Here is a 26,499-nt window from a genome sequence, read left to right on the forward strand (position 1 = left end):
CACCATTTTACTTTCTGTCTCTGAATTTGACTACTCTAGGTACCTCATGGAAGTGGAATCATAGTATCTATCAATTTGTGACTGGCTTATTTCCTTACATAATGACTTTTCAAGGTTCATCCATATTGTGGCATATATCAGAATTTTCTAAATATTTCAGGATGGCTAATATTCCATTGTATGTGTACATCAATTTTTTTTTTTTACCCAATGTGTTCTTAATGAGGACTTACTGTAGATATAGAGATTTTTTAAAATTATGAACACACATGTTCCACTTTAATAATTTGAAAGCCTAGAGGAAATGGAGAAAATGTTCATGAAAATATTAACCCTAAAAATAAAAAATATATATATTAACCCTGTTGTCTCAAAGAGAAGTAGAAAACCTGAAAGAGGCCTCATACCCAGCTAATTTAGCAGCCACCCTTATGTGATGATATATGTGTATTTATTTTTATTAACATGTGTTTATGGCTAAATATTAGTTTCTTTTTTTTTTTTTTTGAGACAGAGTCTCGCTTTGTTGCCCGGGCTAGAGTGAGTGCCGTGGCATCAGCCTAGCTCACAGCAATCTCAAACTCCCAGGCTTAAGCGATCCTACTGCCTCAGCCTCCCGAGTAGCTGGGACTACAGGCATGCGCCACCATGCCTGGCTAATTTTTTTTCTATATATATTTTTTAGTTGGCCAGATAATTTCTTTCTATTTTTGGTAGAGATGGGGTCTCGCTCTTGCTCAGGCTGTTCTCGAACTCCTGAGCTCAAGCAATCCACCCGCCTCAGCCTCCCAGAGTGCTAGGATTACAGGCGTGAGCCACCGCGCCCGGCCATTAGTTTCAAATAATATTTTTAGGTTCAAAATTTTAAGTAGGGCTCTTTTTCATATCTAAAGTAGATGTCTTTGCTAGGCTGTATCATATCTCATCAAATATTTTTGAAAAATCTGTATTACTTATATTCAGGAGATCCGATCCAGCATTCATTCTGTGTTGTAGGTGTTATTTTTATTTATTTATTTTTGATAAAATATTTGTTACCAGCAGCCTGGGGTTAGGTTGTTTCTTTTTCCCTCCAAATCAGCCATGAAAACGTAATCGGTTGTATTTAGTTCTCAGAACATCAGAAACAACATAATTAAATAAGTAGGCAATTTTTTAAAAGTAGTGTTTTGAATAATAGTAAGTGAGATTCTTTGAACAATAGTACTACTGTTTTTTACAGTGAAAGAAGGTGAATTTTCCTAAAGAATCTCAAACCTAACAATATTCTCTATTTTATACTCTGGCACATACATACAGACAGAAATATTATAAAATCGTGATCTCACATATATAAAAAAACTCTATAAATGTTGGGAAAAGCTGAAAAAATAACATAGTATATATCAAATAAATACAAAATTGGCATGTGTTAAGACTTTAACACAAATTATAGAAAAACAGACTTTTAGCTAAATAAATACTTTAAAATTGTTACCAGAGAGCCAATGAAAGCATAGCTTTAGCAGATAACTTAGAATTATAATAACTATATCCATTCCTTTCATACTTTTATTCCACAATTTGACTGTAAGTTAAAACTGTATATATACATATATAAATTCTTGCCATGAACAGCTTGATGCAGAAAACCAAACACATTTTTAGATCTATCTTAACCTAGTTTTTCTTAACCTACGCTCTGTGGATCCATTGGGGTTAATAGTTCTATACAAGCTTTTTTTTTTTTTTTTTTTTTTTTTTTTTGAGACAGAGTCTTACTCTGTTGCCTGGGCTAGAGTGCCGTGGTGTCACCCTGGCTCACAGCAACCTCAAGCTCCTTGGCTCAAGCAATCCTACTGCCTCAGCCTCCCAAGTAGCTGGGACTACAGGCGTGTGCCACCATGCCCAGCTAATTTTTTTCTATATATTTTTAGTTGTCCAGCTAATTTCTTTCTATTTTTTTAGTAGAGACGGGGTCTCACTCTTGCTCAGGCTGGTCTCGAACTCCTGAGCTCAAACAATCCTCCTGCCTCGGCCTCCCAGAGTGCTAGGATTACAGGCGTGAGCCACCGCACCTGGCCAATATACAAGCATTTCTTTAAAGTTTTGTTTTAATTTCAGTAATATAGAAAGCATATCTTCAGTCATTTGAATAAACAACTCATTTCTAAACACTGAATTATTTCAGTGCCTAGAGTTGCAATATGTAACTTGCACTGCCACCAAGTAGGAACTGGTAACCTCTAAAATAATAGCATTTGTGTTATTCAAACTGGTCCATAAACATTCTTAGGGGTCCTTAGGTTCTCATATTTGAGAAATGCTGTCCTAAACTTTTACAAGTATGCTTAGCTATAAAAAAACAAAAACCCAAGGCCTCTTTTAAAAACGTATCAAATTTATTTCAATATTTAGTTTCATTTTTAAAGTAGAGCTATTGGACAATGATTTATAATTTAAAATTCATAATCAGAGAGGTGCAGAAAACAAAAATAAGCTGTTTGATACTGACAGTGCATAGAATTACTGGATCATATATTTATAAAAGCCATGTTTACTATTAATAGTAAAAGGATCCAGTTATACTATTTAACTGAAAGAAACATACTTTAGCTCTAATTATATCACATTATCATCTTGACATAATTTATCCTTTTCACCCAGTTACTACTATGCCCAACGAAATATTTCCAAAGTTTAAGCCTTTATTTACCACTTACGAAGTATGACTTAACTGCTACTCTTTAAGGGTTCTTTAAAAGAAATGTGAAATTTTATTTTCACTTTGAACTTGTTTGATCAAAAAGTGGACATCACCACCACATAAATTAAAACAAAGAATGGAATAAAAAAACAAAAGCGATGTCTATATAATCAGCAAATTATCTGGTAAGACATTTTAATTATTTCACAGTTCTACTTAGCACAAAAATAAACTGGTTATAAGATACTACGACGTTTGGCATTTTTACTGTAAGCTATAAATGATAGTGTTACTCTTCTCAAGTCATCTCTAAGAAAACGGCAGTGTTCCTAAGTACAAAAATGGTTATATCCTGTAGATGGTATTCTTCATAATCAAGATAAGAGAATTCTTTATAAAATTAGGTTTTAAAAATGCAGAATATCTTGCTAATTACCAGTTGTCTCAAAGGCTAAAATCAGAAAAATGCAGAAAGTACTCATTGATTTATATTATTTTGCTTTGAGAAAGCCAGAAATAATTCTGTTCTTAGAAATAAGCAATAATGATAAAAGGTATGATTAATAGACTGTATCTCTTTTAAGCCAAAACACACTTTTCATCTCAGAGAGGACAGTACTGACTTTTACATTCCTAATTTCCTTTGTCCATTTGAGTAGAGTTCATAATCAAGTCATTTTTCTCCACAGGATGTTTTCATTTCGGTATGTAAACTGCTAAGTGGCAAATGACTAAGTCTGTTATAAGGAATTTATACATAGTAAATGCTAATTTATAATAACTGTCAGTAGATACTAACAAACTTCTATACCCAAGCCTAAAAGTTGCTATAGTATTGAGGTCCAAATTAACATGGTTCTTCCATTTGGTCAGATTTCATTCACTAAATAATACTATCAAGAAATCCAAAGATGAGGCTGGGCGCGGTGGCTCATGCCTGTAATCCTAGCACTCTGGGAGGCTGAGGCGGGAGGATTGTTTGAGCTCAGGAGTTCAAGACCAGCCTGAGCAAAAGCAAGACTCCGTCTCTACTAAAAAATAGAAATAAATTAGCTGGACAACTAAAAGTATATAGAAAAAATTAGCTGGGCACGGTGGCGCATGCCTGTAGTCTCAGCTACTCAGGAGGCTGAGGAAGGAGGATCGCTTGAGCCCAGGAGTTTGAGGTTGCTGTGAGCTAGGCTGACACCACGGCACTCCAGCCTGGGCAACAGAGTGAGACTCTGTCTCAGAAAAAAAAAAAAAAAGAAATCCAAAGATGAAACCCTAGTGGGTTCTTCCCAAAGCTGCATAATTTTCCAAATGATTTTTCTCTGGTTGCAGAGCCTGTTCATTCCTTCAGTCTTTTTTAGTCATTTAGCTTTTGCAGTATTTTCTTGGCGTTTTTGTTTCCTCTTTTGCTCCTTCTCCCTGGCCTCAATCATCTTGGCCACTTTCCAAGATAGTACAGCACTTAGGAACAGTGGAATAAGGGCCAAAATAAGGAAGCCAGGAAGCCATATGGGTCCTTTCCCCAATGTACTCAACCCAAGCCTGTGTACCAGACATCTTCATAGCAGTCTTAGGAAAACTTATGCTTGAGTAGTAGTCTAACTTTCTCCTGGTATTGGTGAGCCAGTCACAATTTCAGGTGATCCTTGATTATTTATTGTCTTCTTCAGTTCTACTTTATTGTTCTGAGAGGAGGTTTAAATTCCTAATGGGGCCGTGGAGGCCATGTTTACCTCTGCCCCTTGTCCTTGGCAAGTACAGGGCCCTTTGATCACGGTAGAGGCAAAGGTCCCTGGGAATCCAGGGTTCACCACGCCGTGGTCTCCTCTGCTGGGCACTGGTACAAAACCACAGCAGCTGCCACTACTACCCTGGACCCCACTTCCAACGCATATAGATGTTATTTTAATATTAATTGTATCTTTAATGCCTTCCTTTGCACTATCACATATTGTCATTTCAATGCCTATTAAGTCAGTCCCTTGAATTCAGACTAACATACCTTACTTATTCTTACCTATTTTAGCATGTGCTTTGCATGAAATGGGTGGTTTATGAAAATTTGTTGAATTTGTACCAAGATTTTATAGACTTTGCGAAGTATTGCTGGGGTTGTTCTGCTAGGCAGAGAAGAGAAATTAATGCTTGGAGTTTTTAGTTTGGGGGATTTGGTATGGTTTGTTACAGATTTGTGTGGTTCCCAGCTTCCGGGTAAAAATGAAAACAACTGACAAGGGAAGAATGTAAATTGTTTTAAAAAACAAAAAGAAACCATAACCTGGAACAAATGCAGAACTAATTATTAGCAGTGGTAGGGTGAAAGACATCTAAAAACAGGGAAGTAGTGATTAACTCCTATCCAGGTCTTTGGCCTTTAGTTCAGAATCTAAACAGATATTTTACCACATAAACATTTTGCTGGGATGTGCTATTTTTAGCTGCTGCTTGTATTTTTGTTATCTGGAGAATCATGGTACATATAATCTCAAGAAAGAAATTTTTAGTACAGTTAAAACACAAGTCTAATTATCGATTGTAAAAAGCAGACTAAGTAGATGAAGTATTAAGCATGCATTCATTTTGGTAGCTCACAGTGGGTCAGAGAAGATCCACTGGACTAGTAGTTTCTAGACTTGGCCCAATTTAAGAAAATAAAATCTGAGAGTGCTGAAATGGGATTATTTATATTGCTAATTAAGAACATTAAAATTGTTATTGTTTCGTAAAGATACTTTAATTAGCAGAAAAGTAGAAAGAAAATAATAAAGAACAACCCTTAATTTGTATACATTTTGTTTTAGAATAAATAAGCTACATTCTTTTTTTGTTTTTGTTTTTGAGATAGAGTCTCACTGTGTTGCCCAGGCTAGAGGGCCATGGTGTCAGCCTAGCTCACAGCAACCTCAAACTCCTGGGCTCAGGCAATCCTCCTGCTGCAGCCTCCCAAGTAGCTGGGACTACAGGCATGCGCCACCATGCCCGGCTCATTTTTTCTATATATATTTTTTTAGTTGCCCAGCTAGTTTCTTTCTGTTTTTAGTAGAGACGGAGTCTCGCTCTTGCTCAGGCTGGTCTCGAACTCCTGAGGTCAAAGGAAGGATCCACCCGCCTTGGCCTCCCAGAGTGCTAGGATTACAGGCGTGAGCCACCGCGCCCAGCCCCAAGCTACATTCTTTATGTTTTTCATTTGTCTGCAAACCAGTGGAAATTTCATCACAGTGTAAAGCCATAGTGCTTCTTGGAAAATTTTCTTTGCTTATTAGATAAATGGAGAAAAAAGCCAGAGCACAATATCTAACAGTGAAAACAGATTAGCTGACATTATATTATAAAAGTTTTATGGAAAATTCTTCTAAGTTTTTTGTAAATGTATAATTTGTATCTCCTGGTCTTAGATATGCTCTATTGGTGGTGGTAATGTTGGTATTGAAATGTCAAATAATATCCTGGGGGGGGGGGGTTGGGGGTTTTTTTTGTTTGTTTTTGTTTTCTTTTTTTTTTTTAAGTTTTAGAATATTATGAGGGAACAAACATTTTGTTACATATATTGCCTTTGCATCACCCAAGCCAGAGCTACAAGCATGCCATCCCCCAGACAGTGCTCTCTGCACCCATTAGTTATGAATTTACTAATCCCCTCCATACCCCTCCCACCTGCCTGGCACCCGATGAATATTACTGCCATATGTGCACCTAAGAGTTGATCATTTAGTACCAATTTGATGGTGAGTACATGTGGTGCTTATTTTTCCATTCCTGTAATACTTCATTTTGAAGAATGGGCTAGTCTAGCTTTAACCAGGATAATACAAGAGGTGCTAGTTGACCATTGTTTTTTATGGTTGAGTAGTACTCCAGTGGTATACATATACCACATTTTATTAATCCACTCATGTATTGATGGGCACTTGGGTTGTTTCCACATCTTTGCAATTGTGAATTGTGCTGCCATAAACATTTGCATGCAAATGTCTTTATTATAAAATGACTTTTTTTCTTTGGGTACATGCCTAGTAGTGGGATTGCTGGATCAAGTTGTAGTTCTATTTTTAGTTCTTTGAGGTATCCCATATTAGTTTCCATGGAGGTTGTACTAATTTGCAGTCCCACTAGCAGTGTAAGTGTGTTCCTATCTTTCCGAATCCACGACAGCATTTATTGTTTTGGGACCTTTTTTTGTTTTTTTTTTGTTTGTTTGTTTGTTTTTGAGACAGAATCTCCCTCTGTTGCCAGGGCTAGAGTGCCATGGGATCAGCCTAGCTCACAGAAACCTCAAACTCCTAGGCTTAAACAGTCCTTTTGCCTCAGCCTCCTGAGTAGCTGGGACTATAGGCATGCGCCACCATGCCCAGCTAATGTTTTCTATATATTTTTAGTTGTCCAGCTGATTTCTTTCTATTTTTAGTAGAGACAGAGTCTCGCTCTTGCGCAGGCTGGTCTCAAACTCCTGACCTTGAGCAATCCTCCCGCCTGGGCCTCCCAGAGTGCTTGGGTTACAGGCATGAGCCACCGTGCCTGGCCTGTTTTGGGACTTTTTGATAAAACCATTCTCACTGGAGTTAAGTGATACCTCTTTGTGGTTTTAATTTGCATTTCCCTGATGATTAGAGATGTTGAGCAATTTTTTATATGTTTGCTGGCCATTATTCTGTCTTCTTTTGAAAAGTTTCTGTTCGTGTCATTTGTCTACTTTTTAATGGAGTTGTTTGATTTTTTTCTTGTTAACTTTCTTAAGTTCTATATAGATTCTAGTTATCAGCCCTTTATCGGATGTGTAGCTTGCAAATATTTTCTCCCATCCTGTAGGTTGTCTGTTCGCTTTAATGATAGTTTCCTTGGCTGTGCAGAAGCTTTTTAATTTGATCAGGTCCCATTTATTTTTGTTGCTGCTATGATTGCTTTGGGGGTCTTCTTCATAAATTCTTTGCCTAGGCCGATGTATATAAGAATTTTCCCAAGATTTTCTTCTAGAATTCTTATGGTTTCATGTCTTAGGTTTAAGTCTGTTATCCACCGTTGAGTTGATTTTTGTGACAGGTTAGAGGTGCAGATCTAGTTTCAATCTTCTGCATGTGGCTATCCAATTTTCCCAGCATCATTTATTGAGTAGTGATTCTTTTCCCCCATGTATATTTTTGTCTGCTTTGTTAAAGATTAGATGACAGTATGAAGGTGGTTTTATATCTGGATTCTCAGTCCTGTTCCAAAGGTCTATATCTCTGTTCTTGTTCCAGTACCATGCCGTTTTGGTTTCTATAGCCTTGTAGTATAGCTTGAAGTCTGGTGGACTGATGCCTCCCAATTTGTTCTCTTTGCTTAAGATTGCTTTGGCTATACAGGTCTTCTCTGGTTCCATATGAAGCGTAGAATTATTTTTTCTAGATCAGCGAAAAATGATGTTGGTATTTTGATAGGGATTGCATTGATTCTGTAGATCACTTTAGGTAGTATAGAAATTTTAACAGTAATATCCTGGTTAATATATTGTTTTCTCACAAGTTATTCTTTTCTTGCTTGTGTAGCATCTCTTCCTTACCCCTACTAGAGGTATGGAGGGTGAGGCCGATTATTGTGATACAAGCTTAAGAGTATAATTACCAAGATATTAATAAAAGAATTGATGTGATATATTCTAAATCCATAATGGAAATATTCTGGGAATCATTTTGTCTATATCAGCCACAGTAGTATTTCCTTTCATTGATGTGAATAATAAATAGTCCTAATATTCATTGAAGATGAAAAGTAAAAAAGTGCTTTTTTATTCTTTGCCACAAGCAAGACTAAGGTGGATGAGCAGTCAGTCAACAAATACATATTAAAAGGCTAGTTTGTGTTTAGTACTATAGAAGATAGAAAAGAAATAGAAGATGTTTTGTTTTCAAAGAGTTTACAGCCTAGCCAAGTAAAAGTTAAATGAGTTCAGAGCAAAGAAAAACAGAAGTACTTTCAAGACCTTTCGTTGAGGATCAGGGATTTGACTTGAGTTTTGAGATAAGAATTCAAATAAATGGAAGAAGAATAAGAGCATTTTTGCTGGAAGGAATACTATGAACAATTTTTTTTTTAATCCATGAGCACACAGTTTGGCTATGTGATTAACCAACATTTGAGTCATGCATGAACAGAGTTTGGGTTATAATCAACTTTTAAAAAATTTGCTAATTGATATGTGCATAGTTATTATTCTGCACAGTAATTAGGTGTAACCAGCTAAGCAACTCATATAAATCTCTATACTTAGTATTACTACAGGCAGACCAAACATGTCTGAGGTCAGTTGAAAGGAAAACAGTTGTCTTGAAACTGTAAGACTTCTTTGCAGACTAGGGTACTCGGGTGATTGACAGCCTAGATGTTTAACAACTTCCCAGATGTTAGGAACCACAACAGAGCAAGGGAGTCCAGGGTCTGGGATTAGAGAAACCTTCTTTTTCCCCCTTTTCAGAGGCCACAGTTAAAAAGAAGAAACTGTTGTCATAACATATATTAATTTAATTTGATTAGTTTAATCAGATGGTTTTCTCTCATACTTGATATATACTAGCTGAGAAGGAAGTGGGGATACAGCTAATGTAAATGAAGTATTTGACTTGCTTTGTAACAGGTACTACAAACAGGTATTTTACATGCACTCATTTATTCCTTGAGGTATAAAGTCACTGTGCTCAAGGAGCTCATAGTCTGGTGAGGAGACATTTTTAAATGGATATTTTCAACTTCAAGTGAAAAGTACAGTGTCTGTGTACAAAGTGTTTTAGCTGTATTGAGGAAGGATGTAAAATGTAGCAGCATAGGGATATTTTCTTTAATTTTTAATGTATTATTTTGAATAAGTAAATTTATGTCCAAGGCAGGTTCCAAAAGACATACAATAAAATTAAGCTCTTCTATTATGACTGTCTCTCTGTCTTGATCCCTTAGTTTCCTTGCCTAGAAGCATCACTATTAGCAGGTTTTTTGTTTTGTTTTTTTGTTGTAGTTTTTTTTGTTGTTTTGAGACAGGGTCTTGCTCTGTTACCCAGACTAGAGTGCAGTGGCATCATCATAGCTCACTGCAACCTCAAACTCCTTGGGCTCAAATGATCCTCCTGCTTCAATGTCCTGAGTAGCTGGGACTCTATGCACCACGATGCCCAGCTAATTTTTCGATTTTTCTTTTGTAGAGACTCTTTTGTAGGCTTCTTGCTCTCGTTCAGGCTGGTCTCAAACTCTTAGGCTGAAGCAATCTTCCCACCTTGGTCTCCCAAAGTGCTAGGATTATAGGCATGAGCCACCACACCCAGCCAGCAGTTTCTTATATGTCCTCCCAGAGATACTCTCTATGAATATAAAATATATGTTTGTATTTTTTTATACATATGGTAGTATACTAGACCCACTGTATCTGTTTTTTTCCCCCACTTTATATCTTGGAGATCTTTCCAAATAAACTATAGTATATCCTTAGTTTTTTGTTTTTAGTAACTATGTACTATTCCGTTGTATGGCATTAACCTAATTTATTTAGCCAAGCCCCTGTTAATGGACTTTAAAGATATTTCCAGAGTTTTGTTGGAAATAACGCTGCAAAGAACATCTTTACACGTAGGTGGTCTTTGTAAACAGGAGCAAGCATATCTGTGGGATAAATTCCCAGCAGTCTGAAAAATGTACTGAAGGGTAGTGAGTGAAACTAGAGATAGAGATCAGTTATTTGGAGGTTTGCTGTAGTGGTGATAAGGAACTGAAGTAAGGTATTGAAGAAGGAGTGGACAAAGGAAAATAAATTAGAAATTCTGAATTCTATCAATTCTAAAATGTACGTCCCCCCCCCCCATTTTAACATGTTTGAAAGCAACAGGTATATTGCAGTCAATGGTTTCATTCAATTAATGGTAAGTACTTTCTTTTCCCTCTAGAGATAGGGTCCCACTCTCTTGCCCAGGTTGGAGTACAGTGGCATCATCACAGCTCACTGCAGCCTGAACTCCTGGGCTCAAGCGATCCTCAGCCTCCATGGTGCTGGGATAACAGGTGTGAGCCACAGGGCCCTGTGGAAGTACTTTTTAAATTTCTTGATGGTACATAAAATGGTACATGATATAAATGACAGTATTTCAAATACAACGAAATACAATAGTAAAAAGGTAGGATGGACAGGATTTAGATGTAGAAAATAAGGGGAATGAAGAGTCAAGGTTGACATAGCTTTTAGTACTGTGATTTTTTTTTTTTTTACTTTTTAATATTTAAACCATTTTTGTATTTTCTGCAAGTCTTTCTATTTGATAATGGTTACATTAATTTTGTGAATTTAATAAATCAACTCACCTGTTAGTGGATGTTTAGATTCTAATTTTCTTGTGACTGGTTTAGATAATTGATAACACTGAACAGTTTCCTGTTTAGAATTGGAGAGATTTGGATTTAGTAGATTTCTAGATAATTGTATATAACAATGTTTAACAGATACTCTGAGTAGTAAATTATTTTAATGAGCTGTTAGATTTTTTGTACTTTATAAAGTAGATCAATACTTTATAAATGTTAACAGACTACTTTGAAATTTTTAATTTAGATGTGGCTGTTTTCTTTCTTTCTTTTTTTTTTAAGAGACAGGGTTTCACTCTCACCCAGTTGAGTCACCTCGAACTCAAGTGATCCTTCCACATCAGCCTCGAGTAACTGGGACTACAGGCTTGCACCACTACTCCCTGCTAATTTTTGTTTTTAGATTTTGTAGATATGAGGGTCTTGATATGTTGCCCATGGTCACAAACTCCTGGCCTCAAGCAGTCCTCCTGAGTAGTTGGGATTGCAGGCCATCACGCCCAGCTCAATGTATATTGAAGTAATTTTAATTGGGATTTAGTTGCTAAAGTCAGTACATAAAATGAGATTAGGCTTGAAAATATTTGAAGTTATTTACTAATTACAATGTTTATGATTTTTTGGTAAACAACCTTGTATAGAAATATATATATGTATGATATATACTATATTTGGTAGTATATAATCCCATAGGGTCAATCATATTCAGAGATTAAATCAGTTGAATGTTTTGATGCTTGGAATACCAGCAAATTTAGGGAGAGTCAAACTTCTGACTCTTCTGGCTCTTGTCATTTTTGTGAAGATAATATTATTCCATTTCTTCATTAGCCAGTATTTCTCTATGGCCTCAATTTCTTCCTGATATTTACAGTAGTTGCCCCTTATCCACAGTTTCACTTTCCTCAGTTCTAACTGCTATACAAATATAACAAATGAAAAATTCCAGAAATAGGCCAGGCGTGGTGGCTCACGCCTGTAATCCTAGCACTCTGGGAGGCCGAGGCGGGTGGATCGCTCGAGGTCAGGAGTTCGAGACCAGCCTGAGCAAGAGCGAGACTCCGTCTCTACTAGAAATAGAAAGAAATTATATGGACAACTAAAAATATATATAGAAAAAATTAGCCGGGCATAGTGGCGCATGCCTATAGTCCCAGCTGCTCAGGAGGCTGAGGCAGTAGGATCGCTTAAGCCGAGGAGTCTGAGGTTGCTGTGAGCTAGGCTGACTTTTGCCATGGCACTCACTCTAGCCTGGGCAACAAAGCGAGACTCTGTCTCCAAAAAAAAAAAAAAAATTCCAGAAATAAACAATAAGTTAAACTGCATTACCATTCTGAGTAGCGTTATGAAATCTTGTGCTGTCCCTTTGCCTAGAGTTTCCATATTGTTGACCTGCCTACTAGTCACTTAGTAGCAGACTCTGTTATCAGATTGACTGTTGCTATAATAGTAGTGCTTCAAGTAACTCTTATTTTATTTAATAATGGCCCTAAATCACAGGAGTAATGATGCTGGCAATTGATATATGCCAAAGAGAAGCCATAAAGTGCTTCCTTTAAGTGAAAAGGTGAAAGTTCTCAATTTACTAAGAAAAGAAAAAAAATTGTATGCTGAGTTTGCTAAGATCTTAGTCTTTTATCTGTGAAATTGTGAGGAAGGAAAAAAGAAATTTGTGTTAGTTTTGCTGTTGCACCTCAAACTGCAAAAATTATGGCCACAATGGGTGATAAGCCCTTAGTTAGGATGGAAAAGGCATAAATTTGTGCGTGGAATATATGAACAGGAATGTGTTCCAGTAGACACATCCAGTAGCAGTTGGGTTAGGTACTACCTGCATTTTCAGGCATCCAATTAGGGGGTCTTGGAATGTGTCCCCTGAGGATAAGGAGAGGGACTATAATTGCCTTTACCTCTGAACATTTAACTTTATTGTTAATTGTTCTTTCTCTTTCACTTTGGCTAAGTACTTAGAAGTGAATTCTTATATACTAAATGCAAATAATGATATGACCTCCAGTAACCTATATCTCTTGATATCTCTAATTTTTGTATTAGGATATTCTGTGGAGCATATGGTATTCATATCATGCTTTTGGTTATTGGGGATGGCACATACAGTGCTAGGGTTCCCCATAACCATAGTATCACTGAGTTAGTACATTGTTTCTCAGTCCCAACAAGAACATCTCATCAGAGAAAGAGTCTTACATTTTGTTAGTTAATCTGTCCCCAGATAAACTTAATTACAAATATGAACCCCCAATGAAGAAATTAAGGTACTCTCTTTAAAGAATTAATGTTTAGTTTAATAAACAAAGGAAGCATCTGACTTCTATACAGTGTAGCACCATTTGTTCAGTATTTTAAGTTCATAAAAGAGAAAGAAAATTACAGTATTTAGATCTAAAAGGGGCTTTAGAAACTTTTTTAATCCATTCATCTTACAAAGGCTTTAGGTGAGTTGGGTCTTAGCTCAGTCTAACACATATGTTACCACATCCTGATGCGATAACCTTTCACTCTCCAAGTGTCCCAGTTTGGGTGATAAATGATCATCTGCACATAGTGGTGGAACAGTGTGGCACTCAGATTTTCTATGCAGTTGACTGTTCTTTCTGCTACTTTGATGCTTTTTCAGATAATTAATCTTTTCTTGATCTTTTTTTTTTTTTTTTTTTTGAGACAGAGTCTTGTTCTGTGGCCTGGGCTAGAGTGCTGTGGCGTCAGCCTAGCTCACAGCAAAATAATCTTTTCTTGTTAACCCTCAACAAAGCAACTAAGTGATTTTAAGGAAGTTGGAGTATATCTCTTTAAAGAGATAAGGATTCTTTGAAAAAAGGCATAATTCTATTTAAATGTTCTAGTGGCTTTCCCATTATTTGTACTGTCTTCACTAATACTTATTTAATTATAGAATGTTAAAGCCAAGAGGGTGTGTTACAGACATTCTAATCGAAATTGGTTATTTTATATGCTTTTATTTTTTATTATAACTATATTACAGTCTAGAAAATAACATCCATTTTTAAATGTTCATTTACATTCTCATAGTGTATTACATAATGGTGTATGTACATTTTTCTTCTGTTTGTTTTCCACTAACTCTAATGCAAGCATCTTCATGTTATTTACAGGTACATACTTATCAACCACATAACACGTGTACCTTTACTTAACTATTCCCTTGTTATTTCCTTTTTAGAGACAGGGCCTTGCTCTGTTGCCCAGGCTGGATTCAAACTCTTGGGCTCAAGTGATCCTCCCACCTGAGCCTCCTGAGTAGCTAGGAGTATAGGCATGTGCCACCATGCCTGGCTTTCTGTTCTTCTGTTGTTATTCTTTAGGTTGCTTCTAGTTTTTCTACAATTATAGATAACATTTTTGTCCATATAGCCTTTTCTTTTTGTTTTTCCTTTCATCATCCTTGCTTTGTAAGTGAGGACAGACTGAAGCTAATGAAAATGAATTGGAGAGGAGAAGGACAAAAAAAAAAAAAAAAGAAAATCCTTTTCAAGGGTTACAACTCAGGTCTTCTGACTCTCATGCTTGTATCCTTTCCATTATACCGTAACTCTTGTTCTCTATAATGGAAAGACTGCCTGTGCTGAAAACACTTTATATATCAACTGCCTTAACCTATTTTTGGAACAAGGCAAGGTAGACACAAAATTTTAATATTAACTCAAGTTAAAAATTACCTAATCCTTTTGCCCCCAGGTTAACAGTTTTATTTTGAAGGTACTTAGGCTTTAATCAGTGACCCTCATTTTCCTTTTGCTAACCTTACCTTTTCTCTATAATGATAAAAAGGCTGAGTGCTTAGCTTCTAGATTGTTGAGTAATTGCTGTTGTGAGACGAGTGACTTAATATCTAGGTTAACTTCTGCCATAGCCCTAGAATACCTCATTGTATCTTAGATAGGTCTACCTGTGCTATACAGTTACATAAGAAACCTTGTGGGATTATTAACCAAACTGAAGCGAGGACTACTCATTTTATTGCCTTTTCTTCTTTTCCTTGTGCTTTTCTTCTCTTTTTTTCTAATTTATTTATTTGAGTGATAGTTATACTGAAAGCCTAATATGTGTTAGGCACAATTCTAGGTGCTGAGAATTCAACAGTAAATAAAACTGAAAAAAATCCTTGTCCTTATGGAGCTTATATTCCCTGGGGCAGGGGTAGATAGACGTAAATCGTAGAGTATATTGGAAAATTATGGTTATTGGGAAAATAAAGTAAGGAAGGATGATAGGAGTGTTGCTAGCTTGATGTTGCAATTTTCAATAAGGTAGTCAGAGAAGTATTCACTGAGAAAGTACCATTTGGGCAAAGATTTTTTTTTTTTTTTTTTTTTGGAGACAGAGTCTCACTCTGTTGCCCTGAGTGAAGTGCCATGGCATCAGGTTAGCTCACAGCAACCTCAAACTCCTGGGCTCAAGCAATCCAACTGCCTCAGCCTCCCGAGTAGCTGGGACTATAGGCGCGTACCGCAACACCCAGCTAATTTTCCTATTTTTAGTAGAAATGGGGTCTCATTCTTGCTCAGGCTGGTCTTGAACTCCTGGCCTCAAGCTGTCTTCCCACCTCAGCCTCCCAGAGTGCTAGGATTACAGGCATGAGCCACTGTGCCTGGCCTGGGCAAAGATTTAAAGTTGATAAGAGAGTGAACTATGAGAAATATGGGGAAAGAATATTCCAGGCAGAGGCAACATTAAGTGTAAATGACCCTGAGGTAAGGAGCATGCCAGGTGTGTTGTAGGCCCTGCAGAGACAGGAAGGTGGCAGGGGGTGGCTGGAATGGAATGAGTGATAATGAGGAAATTAGACCAGAGAAATAATGCAGGACCAGATTGTTCAGGGTTTATAGGCCATTGTAAGGACGTTGAACTTTACTCTTATTAAGGAAGGAGGGAACCATTATTGGAGGGATTTAAGCAATGGAGTAGTGTGATCAGATTTATATTTTTCAAGGCTCACTCACAGGGAGACCAGTTAGGACATCCATTATAATAATTCAAGCAAAAAGTGATGGTGACTTAGACCAGGAGGCAGTGATAGAGGTGGTAAGTAGTAGTTGGAGTCCATATATTTTTTAACTTGTTATTTTTAAATAATTTCAATCTTTAAGTTGTAAGAGTATTACAAAGACCTCCTGTGTACCTTTCACTCAGATTCCCCAGTTATTAATATTTTACCATATTTGCTTTATCTCTCTTACTGTTCTCTCTACACACTTTTTCTTCTGAACTATTTGAGACTATGTTGCAGACATGATGCCCTATTTAATACTCTGGTGTTCATTTCCTAAAAACAAGGATATTCTTCTTATATAGTTGTATTAGTCACTTGGGCTGCCATAACAAAATACCACAGAGTGTGTGCTTTAAACAACAGAAATTTATTTTCTCACAGTTCTAGAGGCTGCAGAGTCCAAGATCAAAGTCTAGTTTGTTACTGGTCAGAGTTTAGGGTTCTCTCCTAGGTTTTATAGATGGCCACATTTGCTATGAGGGTGGGGTGGAGGAAGGGAGCATTAGCTCTGGTGTGTTTTGTTGTTGTTGTTGTGTTTTTGTTTTTTAAGAGACAAGGTCTCACTCTGTTGCCCAGGCTGGAGTGCAGTGGTTCTATCATAGCTCACTGCAACCTTGAACTGGACTCAAGGAGTTCCTTCTGCTTTGGCCCTCCAAAGTGCTGGGATTATAGGAGTGAGCACACCCGGCCTAGTGTCTTTTTTGTAAGGCCCTACTCTTGACCTTATTTAACCTTAATTACCTTTTTTTTTTTTTTTTTGAGACAGAGTGTCGCTCTGTTGCCCGGGCTAGAGTGCTGTGGAGTCAGCCTAGCTCACAGCAACCTCAAATTTCTGTGCTCAAGCAATCCTTGTGCCTCAGCCTCCCGAGTAGCTGGGACTATAGGCATGCCCGGCTAATTTTTTCTATACATATTTTTAGTTGTCCAGCAAATTTCTTTCTATTTTTTTAGTAGAGGTGGGGTCTCGCTCTTGCTCAGGCTGGTCTCGAACTCCTCAGCTCAAACGATCCGCCTGCCTCGGCCTCCCAGAGTGCTACGATTACAGGCATGAGCCACCGAGCCTAGCCCTTAATTACTTCCTTATAGGCTCTGTCTCCAATTATAGTCACATTGAGTGTTAGGGCTTCAACATATGAATATTTGAGGGACACAATTCAATCCACAGTAATGGTTATTAAATAAGCTCTATACAACTACTAGAATCAGGAAATGAATGTTGATACAATATTACCATTGAATCTGCACACCCTAGTTTTATTTTGCCAGTTGTTTCAATAATAGTCTTTAAAGGTCCAGGATTATGTGTTACATTTAGGTATCACATCTCTTTTGTTTTCTTCAGTCTGAAACATTTCTGAGTGTTTGTTTTTCGTGACCTTGACAGTTTTGAAGAGTATGGACCAGTAACTTGTAGAATATCCATAAATTTCTATTTGTCTGATATTTTCCTATTATTAAATTCAGGTTATGCAGTTTGGGGCAGGAATACCACAAAACTGATGCTGTGTTCTTAATGCATTGTATTTGGAGGAATATAATGTCTTTCCCATTAATAGTGATGTTAACTTTTACAACTTGGTTAAGATGATGTTTACTGGATTTCTCCACTGTAAAGCCAGTGAATATTTTATGGGGAAATAGTTTGAGACTCTATAAATATCCTGTTCCTCATTAAAGTTTGTCTCACTAGCTTTGGCATCCATTGATAATTGTTGCTTGAGTCAGTGTTTACTGTGATGGCTGCCAATGCTGATTTTTAAAATTCCATCATTTCTCTACGGTTTTTAGTTGGCATTTGACCATAAGGCAGGGTTTTCCCCCTTACCCCGTTTATTATTTACATCACTCCATATTCATGGATTCTTGTTTCATTCAGTGGGTCATATTGCTTTACTGTTAACTTATTTTGACACTTAGCTTGTCATAGATTTTGCCAGTAGGAACCCTTCAAGCTGGTGCCTTATTCTTTTGACATGATTCTTTGAGTGCTTTTTTACTTTCTGGTGCAAGATGTTCAAACTCTTCTTGTATCCTGGCCTGGAATCAGTTATTTCTCCAAGAAACCCTAGTTCCTCTTAGAAACCAAGATCTAGACATTGGATTTGCTCATTGCTACTGGAATGTCATTGCTTCTAGGCCTTTTTGGTTGGAGAGATGTAGAAAATAGTTGTATGTATATACACACACAAACATGTATATTCATTCATCTATGTTTTCTGTATATAACTGAGTTCATATCAAGACTTCTAATTACAGTCCAACACCATAAGATTAATTTTGGCCTTCCCCCTTTCCGTATCTGTAAATTCCTACGTTGGTACGTATTTCAAAGGTAGCATTAATGAGATATGCTGATAGTTTGAATATGGAGTGTGAAAGATAGAGAAGAGTCAATCATGACTCAAGATTTTTTCCTGGAGCCACCAGAAGAAATAGAAATGCCATTTACTGAGATGGAGAAGACTATAGGAGGAGACAGTTTAGAGGAAGAGATAAGATATAACTGACCTTCTGGTCAGTTTTGGATATGTTGACTCTGAGCTGTCTATTAGATGTCCAAGTGGGGGTGTTGGGTGGGCAGGTGGATATTTGAGTCTGCCGTTCAAAGAAGTCCAGGATGGAAGTACAGATTACTTCAAGAAAACCAGTCAAACCTTCTGGACAAAAATAATTGTATTTCTTTAATAACATTTTATTATGGAAGTAGCAAATACGTATTATATAAAAGTAGAATACAAGCAGGCAAAGGGGGAGAGATATATATCCCTCTTAAAGATCAGTACTATGAAAACTTAGTTTCATATCCTTTCTGATCTCTTTTATTATACAAATAAAGATACAACTTTCTTTTCTAAAATGAAAGTATTCTGTAATTACTGTTTTTTTCCAGTTGATGATCTCTTCGTTTCCATTTCATTAAATTTTCATCTTATCTGAGACCACATTCTGATATCCTCCATTAATCCAATAATGTCACTTACAGCTGGCTGGTTAGTCCAAATCTATAACCAGTCCAGGAACACAAATTAATTACATGTGATTGCTGTGTCCCTTGAGTCTGTTAATCTGTTGAGTACATTTTATGCCACTTAACTGTTGACGAGAGTGGGCCGGTTGTCCCATAGAGTATCTCACCTTCTGGATTTGTCTTGTTGCTTCCTTATGGTGTTCATTAGTTCTTTTTGTTATTATTTCTAACACTAAAATTATTTGCGTTTTTTCTAAAACTCCCTACTGTATAGAAACTTTTCATGACTTATTCTTGACCATAGAATAAAGACTAAAACATTTTAGCTCAGTATTTAAGTCTCAAAAAAATTTGTCATCTTTGCTTATTCTCCATTGTTCTTTCATGCAGACCCTCCTGGTCAGACAAATAAAAATAGAGAGTGGTTAAGAGTCTGGCTCTGGAGCCAAACCATCTGGATTTGAATCCCAGCTCCACCACTTAAAATCTATGACTTTGGGCAGTTCACTTCATTCCATCTATTAAATGGGAATGATAACAGTCCTACTCAGCACCCTTGCTCATGGCTTGTTCTCTGGAATGTTCTTCTTCTTCCTTTCTGCCTATGAAAATTTAACTTCTCCATCAAACATTTAACTAATACTAATTAGGCACTTACCAGCCACTGAATTAGTCATTAAGAACATGGTAGTAAACAAGACAGAATCCCAGCGTTCACAGTGCTTATACTCCAGTGGGGTATACACACAAGTACACAACAGTGTGATAAATTCTATGGTAGGTGTAAGACATGGTACACTAAAAGCATAGTCTTGTGGAGTCAAGGGATGCTTCTTTGAAGATGTTATATATAAGCTGAGACCTGAAGAAAGAAAAGGAATTAGCCTGTTGAAACAAGGACAGCAATACAAGGCAAGGGGTATAGGGCTTGGAGATGAGAACAAAGAGTAATTCACTAAGCTGGAGCTTTAAGGGAGATAGTGGCTAAAGTTGAGGCTCAGCAGATAGGCAAGAAACAGGTTACAGAGGGCTTTGAAAAGTATTCAGTACGGATCTTCTCAATTTCTACTTCCTTTAGGCATCTTCCCAAACTACTCCAGCCAACTTGTTTTATTCCACCAGAATTTCCACAGTGCTCTGACTAGACAGTTTGCATTAGGGAAACGTAGTAATAAAAGAGTTTGGGGTAGTTTGGGGAAGAAGTAGAGATTGAGATGGTGGGGTGGTTAGAATCGGACATGAATTAAATTTAGACTTTCCTATAGATGAGTAGAAAACCACTGAAAATTATTCAGGATGAGTTATCATATAAGAGGAAAATTCTGAGAGATAACATGAACAAAGGTTCTGGGAACTGTGAGTAATTCATTAAAGATAGAACCTCAAATTCAATGGGGAAGAGATGAGACTTAGAACAGAAGACAAGGTGCAGATCATAACGGAGGGTACAGTCTTACAACTTTTTCCACTAAGCAGTAGGAAATCATTAACAGATTTGACATGAGAAATAGATGATGTTTGCATATTAGAAAATAAGTTTGGCAGCAATAAAAGGGAGTAAATTTGAGGGGGCCCAGTTTAGAGGCAAGATAACTAGCCTCCCAGTTAGGAGATGGCTGCAGTAGTAGTCCAGGTCAGAGGTGATGAAGCCCAGCAAAGAGCAATAATAGGAAAAGAAGGGGGGATAAATTTGAGAAGTATTATTGGAGACAAAATTGGCTAGGCTTAGAGATTTATTAAATGGGAGTGCAGAGGTAAGGAAAAGTCAAAAAGAATTGCTACACCGGCTATGGTGACTCACACCTGTAATCCCAGCTCTTTGGGAGGCTGAGTCAGGAGTATTGCTCGAGGCCAGGAGTTTAAGACCAGCCTGGGCAACATAGAGAGACCCCATCTCTACAAAAAACAATTAAAAAAAATTAACCAGGTGTGGTGGTACACACATATAGTGAGAGGAACTTGGGAGGTTGAGGTGTGAGGATCACTTGAGCTCAGGAGTTTGATGTTGCAGTGACCTGTGATTGGGCCACTGGACTCTAGCCTGAGGTGACAGGGTGAGACTGTCTCCTTTAAAAAAAAAATTGCTAAAGTTCTAGCTAAATACAAGAGCAGTAACAAACGGAAGAGGAGAAAGATGATTAATAAAATATGAAAACTCAAGCTCAAGGTACCTCTGAGACTTAAAAGTGGATGTGTACATTGACTGGTAAAGGGAAATCCAGGCTTGATATGTTTGGATATAAGAGTTGTCGTTACATAGGTGCTTGTAGTTAAAGCCATGGAAGTGGGTGATTAGGCTGATAGCCTTCCATTTTGTGTGTGCTAAGGCCAGTCCTAAATGCTTTACATACATTGCTCCATTTAGTTCTAATAATTTTAAGGTTGTCGTTTTACAATGAAAGTGACATAGAAGAGTGAAGTAATATATAAGACCCCGAAGCTAATAAGCGACAGAGCCAGGAATAAAACAGATGACTTAAAGCCTGAAATCTTAAAACACTATGCTGTGAGTAAATAGTGAAGAGTGCCCAGGAGAGAAGCCTGGAGAGTATCGACATTTAAAGGAGGGTAGTCACAGGCAGAATGCCTACTTCCACATGATTGTGGAGGAGCAGCCAGAGAGAGGTAAGAAAAAAACTGAAAGTGGTTATGACAGAAGCCAAAGGAGAAATTAAGAAACTATTCTGTGTGCCAAAAGCTACAAACAAATGACATTTTTTGAAAATCTCCATTGGGTTTAATAAATTGTGATTTATTGGTAACTTTGGCAATTGCTATTTGAATGAACTGTTGTCAACATAAATGATACAGTATAATTTATGTAACATAATCTCTTAGCTTGCATATTTTAAGTGCAAAAAATAAAAGGTAGCTCCTATAATTATGGAGTTAATGGGAGTTAAAGTGGAGATAGTGAGTGTACATACAAAACGTTCAGACCCCTAAATCTAAAAGATCTTAACTAAAGGAAGGCAAGGAAGGAAAAAGATAAGTCTAGGGGAAACCTAAAATGGCCACAAGAATACTTGTTTAAAATAGGAGAGACATGCATGTATATGTGTTGAGAGAGAGCCAGAAGGAATACTATATTAATATAAATATGAATCAAGATATAATTAGAGGCTGGGTACGATGGCTCATGCCTATAATCCTAGCACTCTGGGAGGCCGAGGCGGGAGGATTGCTTGAGCTTAGGAGTTTGAGATCAGCCAGAGCAAGAATGAGACCCCATCTCTACTAAAAATAGAACAACTTAGCTGGGTGCAGTGGCACATGCCTGTAGTCCCAGCTACTCGGGAGGCTGAGGCAGGAGGATCAGTTGAGCCCAGGAGTTTGAGGTTGCTGTGAGCTAGGCTGACACCATGGCACTCTAGTAGCCCGGGCAACAGAGTAAGACTCTGTCTCAAAAAAAAAAAAAAAAGATATAATTAGAGGTGAAAGAGCTACAAGAAAATAAAACTTTATACATACAAATTTAAATACAAGAAACAAGGATAGTTAATGGAGTATAACATTCCCAAGGAGTGAAGAGAAGCTAGGAAACAGTATCTAGTGGAGGGATTTCTCTTCAATAGGAGTGACACTTTTTAATTGGTAAACCGATCTGAATGATTTTAAGTACAGATACTTAAAAGATACAGATACAGATTTTTTTCAGAAGAGATTATTCCCATCTAATGATTTCTGCTTTTCCAGTGTAATAGCATATAAGCTCATCTTCTAAGAGTGAGAAGGGATGTAGTAAGATAGGGGCTTGACAAGAGTGATAAAAATTTGAAATACCTCTTAGAGAGAGGATGCCGATTAAGGACACGTGGAGAGATTATACAAGATCTGTCCAGAAAGTATCCAGCCACTGTTAACATAACGAGAACGGTTTGCATGATGTCGATATAACCTGGCAGCCAAAGAGAGTGGACTGGAATGCTCATGCATAAACAATGACAACTTCACTAGTCAGTGGGACGCTAGACACCGTTGAGTGAGCATGTGTGCTGTGTGGCCGTCGCATTCAAAATAACTGAAAAGTAGAGGAACAAGTCTGCATCAAATTTTGCGTTTTAAGCTTGAACACTCCTCCACAGAAACTAGTCAGATGATTCAGAAGGCTTTCAGGGACAATGCAATGAGTGCAGCGCAAGTAGAAGTGTAGCACAGACGTTACAAAGATGGTTGAGAATCTATTGAAAGTGATCCATGTTCTGGAAGGCCTGCAACAAGCAGAACACCTCAGAATGTTGAACGTGTATGGGTTAGGTTAAGAGACACTGGGAGAACTGTGTGAGGTCCCAAGGTGCCTACTTTGAAGGGGACTGAGGCATCATTGTCCTGCGTACAGTGTTTCTTATATCTTATTCAGTAAATGTCTCCATTTTTCATATTACATGGCTGGGTACTTTCCGGACAGACCCGGTATATATCATTGAGGGCACACATGAATACTGAATTTAAGTGGTTTTAATTCTCTTTTGGTATGATTTTTCTTTTTTCTTTCTCTCTCTCTCTCTCTCTTTTTTTTTTTTTGTGAGATGGTAGTCTCACTTTGTCGCCCTGGGTAGAGTACAGTGGTGTCATCATAGCTCACTCTAACCGCACACTCCTGGGGTCAAGCGATCCTCCTGTCTTGCCCTCCCAGAGTGCTAGGATTACAGGCATGAGCCACCTCGCCCAGCCTTCTACTATGATTTTTCTTCAGCAGAATCCAGCAGCACCAATAAAGACATTCTGTTAGGTTGATCGAAATTTAGAATTTTTGTTAAGTGCACGTGATAGAACACTGACTAGGGAGAAAAGTTTAAAAAATGGACCAAAGACTCTGAAATCGATAGAGAAAGAATTGAGTGCTGGAGGAGAATGTAGTGTTAGAGAAAATAAAGAACTGAGAACTTGATGAAATTGAAAAGCAAGTATAATGGGAGTGGAAGTTTGTGGTCAGGGAAGGAATTGAGAGACTAGAAAACTTGATGGATCAAAGATATGGATGTTGAAATTGCCCAGCATAATAATGAAACTTGCAGTGGCTTTGCTCAGTGTTTTAGGTAGTAAATTGATTGGGCCTTGTCATGGGCCTTTGAAAAACTTAACGTAGGTATATACATGGGATTATATTATTTTAGGACACTTACCTAATGATGAAAGTAGCAACAGAGCCTCCTTTCAGTAGATGTAGATGAGAAGACTTGGGTGTATCTGAGTAGTATCTGGGTTGGTTGATGACAAGGGTCTTCTGTCTACAATGATAAAGAAATTGCCAGAAGTCACATTCTGATTCTATTCCAAAGCCCGTGCTCTTTCCGCTAACCTTGGTATTTCCACAGCAAGTTTAATTTGTTCAACTTAATTGTTTTATCTTCCTTGGAGTACAATTTTGTTTTATTTTAGCTTCTCCAGAGTTGATGGTTTTTGTCAGTGCCAAATGTATACAAAGTGAAGGAGAAATCTATTTGAGAAATACCTTGAATAGAAACTTAACCTGAAGTAGTCAAGGTTTTTAGTATGTACAGTAAACTGATCCATTAGTTCATTTATCTGTTTATCCATCCTTCCTTCTTTCTATGTAATTACATCCATCCTTTCACATCCATGTATAAAAGCAATTATAGTTTGAAAACACTGTATTTGGAATAAGTTGAATTAAGTATAAATATTGACTCATTTGGTTTTATTTGTTGTCTTTTGTCATCTCTAGCTGCGTATCCCCACCGCTTGAATCTCTTTTACCTTGCCAATGATGTCATACAGAACTGTAAAAGGAAAAATGCAATCATATTCCGTGAATCATTTGCTGACGTACTTCCTGAAGCAGCTGCTCTAGTGAAGTAAGTAAATTTTTATTGCTCTGTAGAAGCTAACCTTAGAAAATTTGGACTTTTAGTTTCCCTTTTTACCCATTAGTAAGAACTGTAATAGTTAAACATGCTTGAAGATCCAAGGATATTTTGCCCAACTAGTTCGTTGTAACTTTCTTGCTAATACACACATTTTCCTTTTAAAACTTTCTTCTTCTTTTTTTTCCTTTCCCTTTTCTTTTCTCTTCTCTTTTCTTTTCTTTTCTTTTCTTCTCTTTTCTTTTCAGCACTACTCAATGATTTTTCTTCCATCTTCAAAAACTGGTCTCCTATATATCCTAACTCAACCATATATATCTCCTGGTGATATTCTCTAGATGTGCTTCTTTCTAACTAGTGCTTCAGTTTTTGTTCTGCTTTTGTTTTGTTTTGTTTTGTTTTTTTTAAGCACAGTTCATTTCTTCTTTCAGAATCTTTCTGCAATCTTGCCCCTCTCCATGAAATCTATGTAATTAAAAACAAATGTAAACTTCTCAACTTCATATTCCCACTTTCACACTGATTTACTCCATTCTTAGCAGAATTTGTATGCAGCATTTCCCACAGTGTATTCTTATGAAATGGTCAGAGAAAGAAAGCTTTCATGTGCAAATTTTTAGTTTGGAGAATAATCCATACTGCCTTTCCTCTTCTGAAGATTCAAAATGCACATTATCATATCAGTAATTTGTCTTCTTTTGGGGGCATTACAGTGCTGATTTCAAAACAGCATTTCCTAAATGTTGACCATGGACCCTTCTTTTGAATACCTATTAGACATCCCCACATTTGGGGGGGATTTTGGTATGTATAGTACAAACTTATATTTGATCTTATTTTTGTCCTGTATTTATTGCATTTTCTTTGTGTTGCATTCATATTTTTAAATTGTTTGCTTTATACAAGAGACACACACAATTACAGGATAAACAATTATACGGAACAATCATAATAGCTAAATACTCCCTCAGATTATGTATTTATTAGCATTGACCCATTTATTACTGTTAACCTAGTCAGAACTGCATGATCCTTGTTCCTGCCTTTGGATTGTTAACTTGAAATGTCTACTTTGTTATTACAAAAGATGAAAATATGTTCCTATGTGAATGTACTAAGTAATAAGATATATAAAATAATAATAATAGCTACCATTTCTTGAATACTTATAACTGGCCAAATATTATTGCAAAGTGCTTTATCATTTAATTCTGAGAACAAATTTATACAGTGGTACTACTTTTACCCTCATTTTAAGGAAGAAGAAACTCTGGCTTGAAGAGGTTAGGTAAATTGCCTAAGCTCTCAGAGCTACCTGGGAGTGGGTAGCCAGAATTCCTCCTTCAGGCTGTCCAGACCCCAAATCCCGTTGTTCTTTGCTACCAATCTGTGCTGCCTCTTTACATATATACATCCAGTATAATTTTGAGTAAGAAAAGCAGGACTATGGGTGACCTGTATTTAGAGTTTCTGTTGTACATATCACTGTTGTCTCTTTAAAACTTAGTCTAGTGTTTCCTAGTCTTGGATTTCATGGCCTAGTTCATGGATTAATATAGAGTGATCAATTTTTTTTTTGCTATGTAAAGACAATTTTAAAAACAACTACTTTGTATTGCTACCACTATTTCACAGAAATAAATAGAACATAATCTCAAAATAAAGTGCAGCATTTTAAATT

General features: G+C 37.0%; 1 protein-coding gene across 6 annotated transcripts in view; it reads left to right on the top strand.

Annotated features, from left to right (window-relative positions):
* Nucleotides 1–26,499, top strand: part of RPRD2 (regulation of nuclear pre-mRNA domain containing 2) — a 102,401-nt gene that overhangs the window by 28,153 nt on the left and 47,749 nt on the right. For all 6 annotated transcript variants that reach the window (XM_045544923.1, XM_045544924.1, XM_045544925.1 and 3 more), the window contains exon 2: nucleotides 24,680–24,809. In XM_045544923.1, coding sequence (XP_045400879.1) covers nucleotides 24,680–24,809 — 130 coding nt within the window. The remainder of the gene's footprint in view (nucleotides 1–24,679; nucleotides 24,810–26,499) is intronic.

The sequence above is a fragment of the Lemur catta genome, chromosome 3 (genome assembly GCF_020740605.2).
Source record: "Lemur catta isolate mLemCat1 chromosome 3, mLemCat1.pri, whole genome shotgun sequence".
NCBI classification, from domain to species: Eukaryota; Metazoa; Chordata; class Mammalia; order Primates; family Lemuridae; genus Lemur; species Lemur catta.